The sequence below is a fragment of the Ambystoma mexicanum genome, chromosome 7p (genome assembly GCF_040938575.1).
Source record: "Ambystoma mexicanum isolate Mex_15411 chromosome 7p, UKY_AmexF1_1, whole genome shotgun sequence".
Classification (NCBI taxonomy): domain Eukaryota; kingdom Metazoa; phylum Chordata; class Amphibia; order Caudata; family Ambystomatidae; genus Ambystoma; species Ambystoma mexicanum.
Genome location: NC_090939.1, coordinates 878,890,881 through 878,903,677, shown reverse-complemented (window position 1 = coordinate 878,903,677; position 12,797 = coordinate 878,890,881). Strand labels below are relative to the sequence as shown.

Below are 12,797 nucleotides of genomic sequence, written 5' to 3'. Positions count from 1 at the left end.
CGAGAAAGAATTATTGGCAATAAAGATTGCATTCGAAGAGTGGAGACATCATCTCCTTGGAGGCCGGCATTCAGTGGAAGTCCGTACCGACCACCGAAATCTGCAGTACTTGAAGTCTCTTCAGTGCCGAACCTCTCGCCAAGCCCGATGGGCTTTTTTTTTCTCCCACTATGACTTCCATATCACATACATCCCCAGTGCTCGTAATTTAAAGGCCGATGCCTTGTCTCGATCCTTGGAGGTAGAAGCAAGAAAGCAGTACAGGGAGGAACCAATTATATCCCCAAAGCATTTCTTGTTCACCTTATCACATTATCTTCAGGAGATTCTACAAGACACAATCACCGATCCTGATCGGGAAGGCCTCATGAGGCATCCACAGGTTACTGAAGAGAATGGACTACTTTTCTTCCGGAATCGGCTGTATGTTCCCACAACCTCTCTTCGAACTCTTGTGCTTCAGGGGTTTCACGACTCCCGAGTTGGTGGCCATCGTGGTATCGGAGCAACTCGAGAATTAATATCCAGACAGTTCTGGTGGCCAGGTTGGGCCCATGATGTTGAACGTTATGTAAAGAGTTGTCCTGTGTGTGCCCAGGTGAAGATTCCTAGGAAGAGGCCCCTAGGGTTGCTTCATCCCACCGAGATTCCTCCCTACCCTTGGCACACCATAGCGGTTGATTTCATCGTAGAACTTCCTCCATCTGAAGAATATTCCTGCATCATGGTCGTCGTGGATTGCTTTTCCATGGCGGCACATTTTGTTCTGTTCTTTAAAATACCAACTGCTACACAGATGGCATCGGCATTTCTTCTGGAGATATACAGGTTACACGGACTGCCGCAAAAGATCATATCCGACCGAGGGTCTCAATTCCTGTCATCTTTCTGGCGTCAATTGTGCAGTCATCTCGGCATCCATCGTGCACTCAGTTCTGGTTATCATCCTCACACCAACGGCCAGACTGAAAGGACTAACCAGACTCTGGAACAATATCTTCGCTGTTTTGCCAATGCCACTCAATCTAACTGGAAGTCCCATCTAGTTTTTGCTGAGGTCTCCTATAACAACACAGTTCATTCAGCTACGGGCCTGAGTCCGTTTTTCTGTTTGTCCGGCTTACATCCTAAATTGGTACCCTTTTGTCCTGTACCTTCAAGTACAGTTCCCTCTGCTGATTGGCTTGTCACTTCCATTCAGGATCAACACTCCTTGGCTCGCAGTACTTTGGCGGAGGTGCAGGCACGGATGAAGCGACAGGCTGATAAGGGAAGGACACCTGAACCTTCTTTCCAGGTGGGGGATCTAGTCTGGTTGTCCTCCAAACATCTCCCCGTTCGTAACTTACCCACCAAATTGGCTCCCCGATACTTTGGCCCTTTCAGGATCACTAAACGCCTGTCTTCTGTGGCTTTCCGTTTGCAATTGCCTCAAACTTGGCGGGTGCATCCGGTTTTTCATGTCTCCCTGTTGAAGCCATATGTGGTGGACACGTTTGGCCGTTCCGCCCCTCGTCCCGCACCAGTTGTAGTCCGGGGGTCTCCCGAATTTGAGGTACAGGAAATTTGCGATTCTCGCTTCAGGCGAGGGGTACTCCAGTATTTGATGGACTGGAAGGGCTACCCGGCCTGTGATAGAACTTGGGAACCACGCAGTTATGTACATGCCCCCTGCCTGATCCGTGATTTCTATCGCCGCTTTCCATGGAAACCTGGGGCCCCTGGGCTTTCTGGGAGGGGGCAAAGTGTCACCACCTCCACCTCACTTACCTGTCGGAGGGGGCGCGATTATGGGTTCCGACGCGCCCCATCCTGGCGCTGTTATCCCCGATACTGGCTGGGGGGGTCCGCAGTTATCCGCGACACCCGGCGCTTCTGGGGTTTCTGTGTCCCGGGGTCTGCGCATGCGCGGAAGGCCGCGTCTCGGTCTTCGCGCATGCGCAGTCCTCGAGGCGCCTGGGAAGCCACAAGCTTGCTTCCCAAGCCTCGTTTCGGATGCGGCAGCACTCGGGGATAACACGGCTTGCGTTCCAAGCCTCCCGAGTGCTGCCGGTCTTATTTAAGGAGCGAGATCCCGAAACTCACCGCGTCTCAACGCGGTTTGTTTCTCGGATCGTGTCTTCGCTCCTGAAGCCTTCGCCTTCTTCAGTCTGCCCTCCAGTCCTCGCCTGCTCCAGCCTGCCCTCCATTCCTTGCCTGCTCCAGCCTGCCCTCCAGTCCTCGCTTGCTTCAGCCTGCCCTCCAGTCCTCGCCTGCTCCAGCCTGCCCTCCATTCCTTGCCTGCTCCAGCCTGCCCTCCAGTCCTCGCTTGCTTCAGCCTGCCCTCCAGTCCTCGCCTGCTCCAGCCTGCCCTCCATTCCTTGCCTGCTCCAGCCTGCCCTCCAGTCCTCGCCTGCTCCAGCCTGCCCTCCATTTCTTGCCTGCTCCAGCCTGCCCACCAGTCTTTGTCTGCTTCAGCCTGGTTCTACAGAATTTTGCCCGCTACGGTCTTGCTCTTCTACCTTGCCTTCCAAGACCTGCCTGCCTCCTCCAGGTTTTCGTCCTCTGAATACACCACGGCATTCCGTCCGCAGTTCTATCTTGCAAACTGCTCCAACACTGCAAGAACCAGGAAGGTGCACTTTTGTGGCGTTGGGAGCCGATCCACCTCTAACCCTGTTGACTCGAGGGGAAGGGGTGCGCCGGTTTCTCGCGTTTCATAATCTTCAATCACCTGTCGGACAGCCTGGCGACCTCACCAAGAACAACTACCGGAAGCCCAGGTACTCAGCGCCCTAGAGACGCCTTCTTTAACAGGATGAAGAGAGGCCCCATTGCTTAGACTGCAAAAGAGCGCTGAGCTTTTACATTAGCAGGCTTGGTAAGGCTATGCAAAATGATCAACTGTTTGTGGTCCTTACAGGTCATAGATTGGGACAGGCTGTTACTAAACAGACCTTGCCTTGATGGATTGTTTTTTGCATTACTGAATGCTACTCTCTGGCTAGCAAGGAAATCCCTGAAGGTCAGATAATTCATTCCACTAGAGGAGTAGCTACTTCTTCGGCTTTACAAAGAGGGGTGCCAGTACAGAACATTTTCAGTGCTGCAACCTGGTCTTCGCTGCACACCTTTACAAAACATTCCAGCCTTGATTTTGTACCGGGGCAGCTGCATACTGCTCCTCCAGCTGCATACTGTTATGGGAGTCTATCAAAAATGAAGAATATGTGGGAGGACATAATCCATTAGAAGTACAAATTACTTACCGCTGGTAATGTTCTTTCTACTGGATGTTTCTCCCACATATTTCTTATCGCCCTCCCAACCTACCCCTCTATCTGTGGAAGAATTTCCATTATTTAAATCCTCCATTCTTTCAACTTTGGAGGTTCTTTAAAGTTCAAGACGGCTGCGCTGAAAGGGGGAAAAACATGAACTGAAGCAATGGGCACAGTGCGTGCTACTTAAGCCAGTGTCGATGTCAGCGGGGGCGGGATGAAAGCAGCTGAGGGACCTCGAGTTGACGATGCATGACTCCACTCCCTCTGCTGTTTAAAGGTTTCCGAAGATGCAAGCAGAATATCGGCTATATCAAAGATGAGGAATAGTTGGGAGGAATATCCACTGGAAAGAACATTACCATGGGTAAGTAATTTGTTCTATCGGTTTGTATCCTGTTTGGTTAGTAGGAGAACTAACAATTATTTCTTTTGTGCATAGGATCGTCCAGCAAGGCGGCTATAGCAACCAGGAGTTTGCAATCGAGCACATACAGAATTTTCAAGTAAAGCATGTCTCCGTCTTGAGAAATGGTCAGTGGGTGCCTGTGATTCGAAGCATGAGATAAACCGATGATTTGGAAGTGGCACTGGGAACAGTGAAGAAATGGAAAAAGCAAGGTTGCCAAAATGTGTGCTCTGTAAAATAACACATTCTATGACAAACATTTGAATTTGTCACAATATGAGAGAAGTTCTGGAGAAACGTTCTAGCAGAATTGCCACTTTCTTACTTTATAAGAAAACTGTAATGGGTTTCCGAAAATCAACAATGGTCATAAGTGAATTTCTCTGTCACATTGGTCGAGATGGAATATGCATATAGGTTCAATGTAACCAGTTTATGATATTTTGTTCAAATAAACATGATCTTTGCTAGACCTTTACAATTTACTGTAGAAGTTTGTAGAAATTAAATGTCATCCATTAAAGATGTTTGACACTTAGTAAAAAGACACTTTTCTTCCAGCAATTCTAATTTTTAAGCACTTTAAAATAGTCCTGTAAATTGAATAAACAAAATCATTTTCAGATGCACCTAGAACATTTTTGTTGAAATTAGTAACATATTTTTATAGTATATAATGATTCACGGTGGGTATGTCTAGTAAAGATAGGAGATTTTAACTGTTTATAAAGTATTTATTACATCTACCGTTTTGGCTTTTTATTTCCACAATATATTTTGGAACATTTGGCTCACTGTTTTTATTCTTTTACAAATGATTATTAGTGGTTTTAGAAAACAATATATTTTGTGTTTTACAGACTAAATTGTATAGTTGTGATTGCAATAGGGCTACGATTTTGATAACAAATTCAAGTTTGGAGAATGCTTGCACACATAATTTTGACTGAAAGAGCATAAGAATTCTGAAAGCAACAATATTTTATTTTATGTTTTTTATGATTGTTAAACTTTTGCTAGCATAACAAGTACAACCCAAAAGAACAACCTTGTCGGATGTAGACTAACTTTGGATTGCTAAATTATTTTTACATTTCTTTTCATTTTGCCAAATATAGCACACATTTGCTCTAGATCTGAAAAACATTCATTGTATTTTTCAGAAATAAATATTACATTTAACAAAAAGTGAAAAATCACAGACTGGTGCTTGCTTCATTTGTTTTAATTTCAATCGTGTTAATGTGTTTATTAAGCACTGACATAGAGAATGACTTATTTAGTGCTTAAACTTGTGATCATGTCAAGAACTGTGATCGGTTACATGATTGTTGGAAAACAAATGGCTTTAAGGTGCTTTTGAAATGTAAACTTGTTGTTGGTGACCCAAAGGTGAAACAGCAGGGAGTCCCAAAATGTAAACATCAACCAGACCTGATCTCACTTTTTTAAATCTTGGAATCACAAAATGCCAGGAATCTCAGTTTGCGACTTACGGTATAAAATGTAAACTCAGATTAGAAATTCAAGACTAACGTTATATATTGACTTTGAATTGATTGTGTCCACCCACGTATTCCTAATCTTATGATATATCATCTTCCAGCTTCAGCTGCTTCTGAATGTTTTTTTGACAGAGGGCGCTATGCGTTGAAGTGGTCAACTCGATGTCCCTTGAGGGCTTCCATCCTGGAATCAACGTCATCGTTGGTGTATATATAGCGTGTGAAACACCTGTTGGCTACAGTTTTGTTTTTTCTGCATATCTAACTCTTCAAAGAATTACGACGCGCTTCAGTTGTTTCTGTGAGAAAATCTTGTTCGATTTACTGTGGCCTTGTCTTCAGCACCTTCAACCCCGAAGACTGGGTTTAAAAAATGCTACAACTGCAGTGCCAAGATGTCTCTCACAGACCCCCATCGGACATGGGACTGAGAATCCTGTCAGTCGATGACCGGTAACGCTCTGAAAGAGCGTTATGGGAAACTAGCGGCTAGTAGACCCCCTACTAACTCCCCTTCGATGACTCCACCGAAGAAACGTTCATCCGACGAAGTTGAGAGGTGACTCTACTCAAAGGAAAAGGTAAAAAAAAAGCTCATCCTCCAGGAGCGGGTTCGATGAAGTCGACGAAAAGGCATCATAAATCGCCTACTTCAAGTTCATCTGATTTCTCACTGGAGAGGAGTATAACCTGTCCAACAAAATCCTCTACTCATTGGGAAAATTTCAGGCAGAAAATGCTGAAAATCTTCGAGTGTGAGGCTCTGACCCCATCGAAGGAGAAGGTAAAAAGCCATGCTCCTGTCGAACCACATAAGGCAGACAAGGAAATGGCTAAGGCTACATCTCGCATGCCCTCGAGCCTGGGACATAAGAACCTTATGAGATTTTGACAAGACGATAAATCGTCGACCATTCTTACGAGTCGAGGGACAAGCCCTTTGAGGCCTCAGCCGAAGATAAGATCAACAGTCATCGATGCCTTTAGCATTGAGACCGTCGTTGCCATCAATGTCAAATTCGTCGACACTGTTAGTATCAAAGTCATTGACGCCTTTGTCGAAGCCTTCACCACCTTTACTTTCCAAACCTAAAGAAATACAGAAATCTTACAAACCACTACAAAGAAAGATTTATTTAAGTCTTGAGCCCCAATTTATGAGGAATACGAACCCTCAGATCAAGATACTCCACCATTTGGATTAGAGTTAAGCACACCTAACGTCCCTGAAAGCCTTGTTTCACAAGAATCCAGGCTGAAGGATTTATAGGAGAATTTGCAGTCAGCGAGTGGGGTGACACTTCACCTGAGATGCAGTTTAGCAAAATTCACATTCATCCTGTGGGACTGTGTAGCTGTGGCGGCTGACCATATTCCCGAAGGGGAACAGAGAGACAGCTTTGTGAGCCTTTTAAGAGACTGCAAGGAGGCTATGTGTGAGTCTCTGCAATCAGGATTGGACTTAGCTGATAGCATCAGCAAAGCCATGGCATCCAGCACGGTAATACGCAGATTTGCATGGTTGAGAAAGTCAGGTTTTGCATCTGAAAGAATGGCAAGGCATTACTTGAGATGCATGGGTATTAGAAACAGTAACCCAGGGTTACTGCCTTCCCTTTTCTAAAAAGGCCTCGGGCCCATCTACTGGTGAGCCACTCATATAAGGTTCCAGATCCGTTCCTTGTACAGGGAATTTTGAGCCTGCTAGACAAAGGTGCTATAGAACCAGTACATGTGATGGAGAGGATTGATACCCATTTTGAACTTGAGATGCTTGAACATGTTCCTCAGGAAGGGCACGTTCAAAATGGTCACACTTTCTCAGATCCTTCAGGCCGTCCAGTTTCAGGATTGGATGATGTCATTGGACCTTCAGGACACTTACTTTCATGTGCCAAGACATCACAAGCACAGAAAGTACCCTACATCAGATCCCCACACTCTTTGCTTCCGCTACATTGGCCCGACCATGGGTGGGAAGGTTGTACCATATGTGACGCACTCTCCTCGCGTGCCCTGAAGAATAGACTGCCTAGGTTTTGATTGATTGATATTTTATTCCTATCGCGCTCGTACACAAGTGTTTCAGAGCACGACAAGGCAAGGGAGGGGAACAGGGGAGAACGAAACAGCGATCTTACTAGGCCCAGTGACATTGAGAATGCGCAAGTGCATAGGAGAGGGGGGAGGGGAAAAGTGCATGGAAGGGGGGAGAGGTGGAAAGTGCGAAGCAGAGGAGAAACAGATAAATAACAATAAATAAATAATAAAGGCAACAAACAGTGGTAATGCAGCCAGCAATTTACAAGTGTTAGGTTTAAGGCAGCAGACAGGGTAGGTCCGATAAGTGCAGGAAGAAAAAGGGGGGGCTGTATGGGTACAGATACAGACCCCAGTGCAAGGGGTGGCCCGGAGGCAGTGCGGGAGGGTGGCAGGATGAGCAGGTACCTGGGCCAAAAGACAGAGGCGGCCAGGTGCACGGTGCCAAGAGAGAACAGATCAGCAGGGGAGAGGGGGAGCGAAGGCAGAAGAAAAGAGGAAGGTCTTGAGGTGGAGGGAGCTCTTCGAGAGGTCGCCTCCAGAGGACCTGAAGGACTTCGTCAAGCATTGATCAAGGCCCAAGGTAGGGCCGCTCTTTTCCATTGCACCCCGCAAGGGCGACACCTTTCCAAGGAAACGTCAGAGCGGGAGGATCCTCTCAGGTTCTCATACCAGCACGAGTACCGAGGCTAATTCAGCTACCGGCCGCCAGGCCGAAGGGTCCATATACTCTCCCGAAGATATTGCTGAGGGACCGGAAGTTTCTTATGCCGGGTGCACACCCGAGGGGCTATGCCATTGTACCGGCATCATGGCCAAAGGGGTGCCTGCACGCAGCACTACAGGCGACTTCACCGAGGGCAACACCCTACCAGGCCTCGGCCTGAGGTGCAGGGCAGGTCTTATGCTCCATGTCAAGATTCCTGGAGGAGGCTGGGCCCAGTGAGCCAAGCACCACGACTTCGACACGTGGCATGCAGCTCTACAAGATGGCTCTTCCGACACCTCCCCGAGGAACGGTGCAGGTGGGTGAATGAGTTACAAGGTGGGATTGGGGTCAAACAGGTACGTGGCCTACAGCTTATCCATCTGCAGCACAGGGCAGGTTCCCTCTGCAACCAACTAGACAGAATACGCACCGGCTCCAGCACCCGTCCGCAATCCCATCAATATCACTTGCCACCCCACTGGCCTGTGAGGACAGGTTCTTTGAAAAGTTCCTCACCCTCCCTCATGAGATCTCCTCAGATGGGGGCCATCCGCAGGGATGCTATCAGGGACATGCTCCCTCTGGCCCCGCCGCCTGCGCCCATAGTCATTCTTCATATGGCTCCAGTGCCGCAGGCTCCTGTCTAGCAACCGCTGCCCACACCGGTTCCTTCGATTCTGGCTCCCCTGCCTCTCACAGTTCAGGCGGTTCCGTACCAGCCTCCACTGCAGCCTCTGGCTCCGGTTTCCACACCCCAGCTCTCGGTGCCCAGCACCCCTCCTCCCGCCCCAGACCAGCCAGACATCCAGGTGGACATAGATGATGAAGAAGACCCCGACACAACATCATCGGCCAAGGCCTTTCACGATTTACTCGCAGGGCTGGCTGAGTCCCGGGGCCCTCCTCAGCCCGAGGTCGAGCAACCAGAGGCAAGGGTGCTCACCGAGGTCCTCCCTCTGCACCCCTCGGCTAGGATGGGGATCCCGATGCAAAAGGACTTTGTCGCCTTTGCTAAAAAGGGGTGGCTCAACCCCCACTCTGTCCAGCTGGTCAACCGACGCCTGGACGCCAAGTACAGGCAAATGGAGGGGGATACACTCTTGCTGTTGGCCCATCCTCAACCACACTCTTCAGTGATTGCTGCAGCGTCACTCTACTCAAAGCCTCAGTCGTCCTCGGCCCCCTCCTCCTCGGCACTGCTAGGCAAGGAGGAGAAGATTTTGGAGGCATACGGGAAGAAGCTTTATTCCAACGCTTCGCTGCATCTTCGTCAGGCCAACGCAGATGCCATGTTGGCAGCCGTTAACCAGAGGCTTTGACTTGAAATAGCCAACTTCCTTCCAGAACTTCTGTTGAAGAGCCAGTCACGTTTCAATTCCGGGACTGAAAGAGGTTAAAATGGTGGCGCAATACATCATGGAGTCCCCCGTGGCCCACATCGACACCTCTGGCCGTGCCATATGCATCTCCACGGACATGAGGATGGCCTGGCTCTGGGCTACTAAATTCAATCTGGATGTCCAGGAACGCATATTGGACCTTCCGTTCGAGGATGGCAGCCTCTTTCACTCCTCCACCGATGAGGAGTTAGATAAAAAGAAAAACAGTTTGCCAGTCTTTATCTATCCTTACGAAGGCCATGCCCAAGGAGTACACCCAGTCACATCAACGCTCCAACAAGGGGCGGACATTTGGATGGTTCCACAGCTTCCAAGAGTGGATGTCCAGGCAACCTGACCGTTCGCCGAGTCAACACCGGCACAAACAGCAAAAGGGGGGTGTAGGGGTCAGGGCTTTTTCCAGTCCCCCTCCTCCGCAACAGCCTCAGAGGGAAAGAAGGCATGATGCGCCCCTTCGGGGTCCACGTGTATCTGGTGGGGGGCAGGCTTGACCTTCACTCACAGTTCTGGTGTCCGTATTTCACGGACCCCTGGATCCTCTCTGTAGTATTCACAGGGTACCGCCTACCGATCCCTTCCTCTCCTCTCTCCACCCCTCCACTCCCAGAGATTGGGACAGCAACTCTGCTGGCGGAGATTTGGTCGCTCGTCGAGAGCCAGGCAGTGGAAGAAGTCCCAGCCTCCCAGCGACTATTGGGTTTCTATTCCAGGATTTTCGCCATACAGAAAGAAGAACCAAGCTGGCCTGAGAGTTGTGTTGGACCTTTCCACCCTCAACCTCTCCCACCCTCTTCAAAAATTCCAGATGGTTACGCCAGCACTCATTGCAGAGACATTGTGCAGGGGATACTCGATGTGCTCCCTGGATCTGAAGGACGCGTATCTACACGTCCCTATTTGGCAGCTGCATCGTTCATTCCTGCGGTTCAGGATCATGGATTGCCATTTCCAATACAAGGTGCTGCCCTTTGGCCCCAACTCAGCTCCCAGGGTGTTTACCAGACTCATGAATGCAGTGGCAGCCCTCATCAGGGCCCAGGGCCACCATCTCTACTTGTACCTGGATAACCAGCTCGTCAGGGCCCAATCTCCAGAGATGGTGCACCCCACCTCCTCCACGCTTATGAGCACACTCAACGACCTGAGATTTCCGCTTAACCTCAGGAAGTCTCAGTTGCAGCCTACGCAGGGGCTGACTTTCCTGGGCCTCATATGGGACACCAGCTTCGAGAGAGTTTTCCCCTCCGAGGACAAGATCACGGCCATCAAGAAGGCCACTACTCACTTCCTCACCCGACAAGTGACTTCGGCCTGGTGGTACCAGCATCTGTTAGGTGTCATGCAGCGGTCCTACTGGCCGTACCGCACACAAGACTCAGGATGAGGAGATTGCAGCTGCACTTCGCGGCATCTTGGAATCAGGAGCGGGAGTGCCAAGCGGAGTTGGTCAGCGTTTCTCCTTCTCTCAACTGAGCCCTCACATGGTGGTCCAGGGACGTCAACCTATGGACAGGCAAGCCCTTCCAGCAGCTGGCTCTGCAGGTCAGGATCATGACAGACTCCTTGCTCGATGGCTGGGGGGGCCACTCTGGGCAGCCACAGTGTTGATGGGGTCCGACTGGGCAGGAGCAGGAGTCCCATATTAACTGGCTGGAGCTCAAGGCCATCTGGCTAGCGCTCAAAGCTTTCCTACCGCTCGTGGGGGGCAATATCATCCTCATCCAGACTGACAACTCCACCAGCATTTACTATATCAACAAGCAGGGTGGGACCAGGTCTCCCACTATGCAGCCTAGCGATCAGCAAGTTGGAAAGGACCCTGGAGAACATCTACCTGAGGGCCATCCACCTTCCAGGGAGTCCAACCTGGAAGCAGATAGGCTCAGCAGACTGGAGGCGGACAATTACGATTGGCAACTGAATGATCATGTGCTGCTGGAGATCTTCAGCAGATGGGGGCATCCTCAGGTGGATCTTTTCTCCTCCTGGGACAACAAGAAGTGCCATCATTTCACATCCTGGCAAGGACAGTGCCCCAGCTCCCTAGGTGATGCATTCCAGATACAGTGGAATGATATGACCGCATACGCCTTCCCGCCCACCCCCATGTCCACAGGTTGATTTGCAATATAAAGGAGTCTTGCCACCTCAACATCTTTCTGGTAGCTCAGTGGTGGCTGACGAGACCATGGTTCTTGGAGCTTCTCAGCATATCGGACAGGCCACCCATTCACCTTCCGTTGGTTCCAGCTTATCTGCTGCCGCAACAGGGGGGCAAGGTCATCCACCCCACAACTCAGAAATTAGCCCTAGCAGCGTGGTTCCTGAGCAGGTCACGCTGAAGCACCTTAGCCTATCACAGGCTAACCTAAAGATCATTCAGTGTGCCAGGAGCAAGGCTACCAGCAGCCAGTACAAGAGTAAATGACTAGGTTTTGAACTGGGCAGACTCCAAGGCACATGCCGCATGTATTTGTTGGCCATAGGAGTCTACAGAAATTCAGCAGAGGAGGTCTTCTGACAGACTCTATCCGCCATTCAAAAGACCACACCCCATGTGGGACCTCAATGTAGTGTTGGGCGCCTTAGCGCACAAGCCGTTCGAGCCAAGGGCGTCGGCGAACATCAGGCTGGTCAGCATTAAGACAGCTCTGTTGGTGGGGCTCACCTCTGCTCGCAGAGTCAGCGAGATACAGGCTCTGGTGGCCTCAGAGCCCTATGCTACCTTTCACAAGAATAAGGTGGTCCTGCGGACACACCCTGCCTTCCTACCTAAGGTACCCTCCTCTTTCCATCTAAATGATGAAATAGTCTTACCTACGTTTTTTGCCGACCCTAAGGAGGAGCCGCAGAGGGTTTTGCACTGTCTGGATGTCAGACATGCCCTGAAATTCTATCTAGACAGGACCAAGGGCTTCCACAAATCAGAGGCACTGTTTGTCACCTTCAGGGGCGGGGGGGGGTCAAGGCCTGGGTATCAAGCATCCAAGGCAACTATTGCACGATGGATGGTTTCGACCATCAAGGAGGCCTACGAGGGGCAGCACAAGCCACTTCCAGCTAACATGCATGCCCAAACGGTCAGGGCAAAGGCCACGGCCATTGCATTCCAGCGGCAGATTCATGATTGTAGGTCATCAGCAGGGCTGCCACGTGGGCCACCCGTTCGGCCTTCTGCAAGCATTACTGTTTGGACACCGGCTCTAAGTCAAACGTGGCTTTCGGACAGGCGGTTCGAAGGAATCTGTTTTCTTAAGGAGGGTCTCCTCTCCACCCTGGGGCTACATTCATTTGTAATCGCCCATGCAGTATGGATGAAAGGGGACGGGATGTAAGAGTAATTATAAGTTACTCACCGTAGTGACTAACATACTCTTAGATCTTAGTCCCCTTTCCTCCATACGTCCCACTATCCTCCCCGCTAATAATACTGGTGTCATTAGGCAATGTTAAATATTGTCGATGCATCAATGG

General features: G+C 49.8%; 1 protein-coding gene across 2 annotated transcripts in view; it reads left to right on the top strand.

Moving 5' to 3' along the window:
* The window catches only part of UPF3A (UPF3A regulator of nonsense mediated mRNA decay), an 819,005-nt gene extending 814,149 nt beyond the window's left edge, over window positions 1-4,856 (top strand). For both annotated transcript variants that reach the window (XM_069637115.1, XM_069637114.1), the window contains one exon: window positions 3,703-4,856. In XM_069637115.1, coding sequence (XP_069493216.1) covers window positions 3,703-3,829 — 127 coding nt within the window. In that variant the 3' untranslated portion in view covers window positions 3,830-4,856. The remainder of the gene's footprint in view (window positions 1-3,702) is intronic.
* The last annotated feature ends 7,941 nt before the right edge of the window (window positions 4,857-12,797 follow it).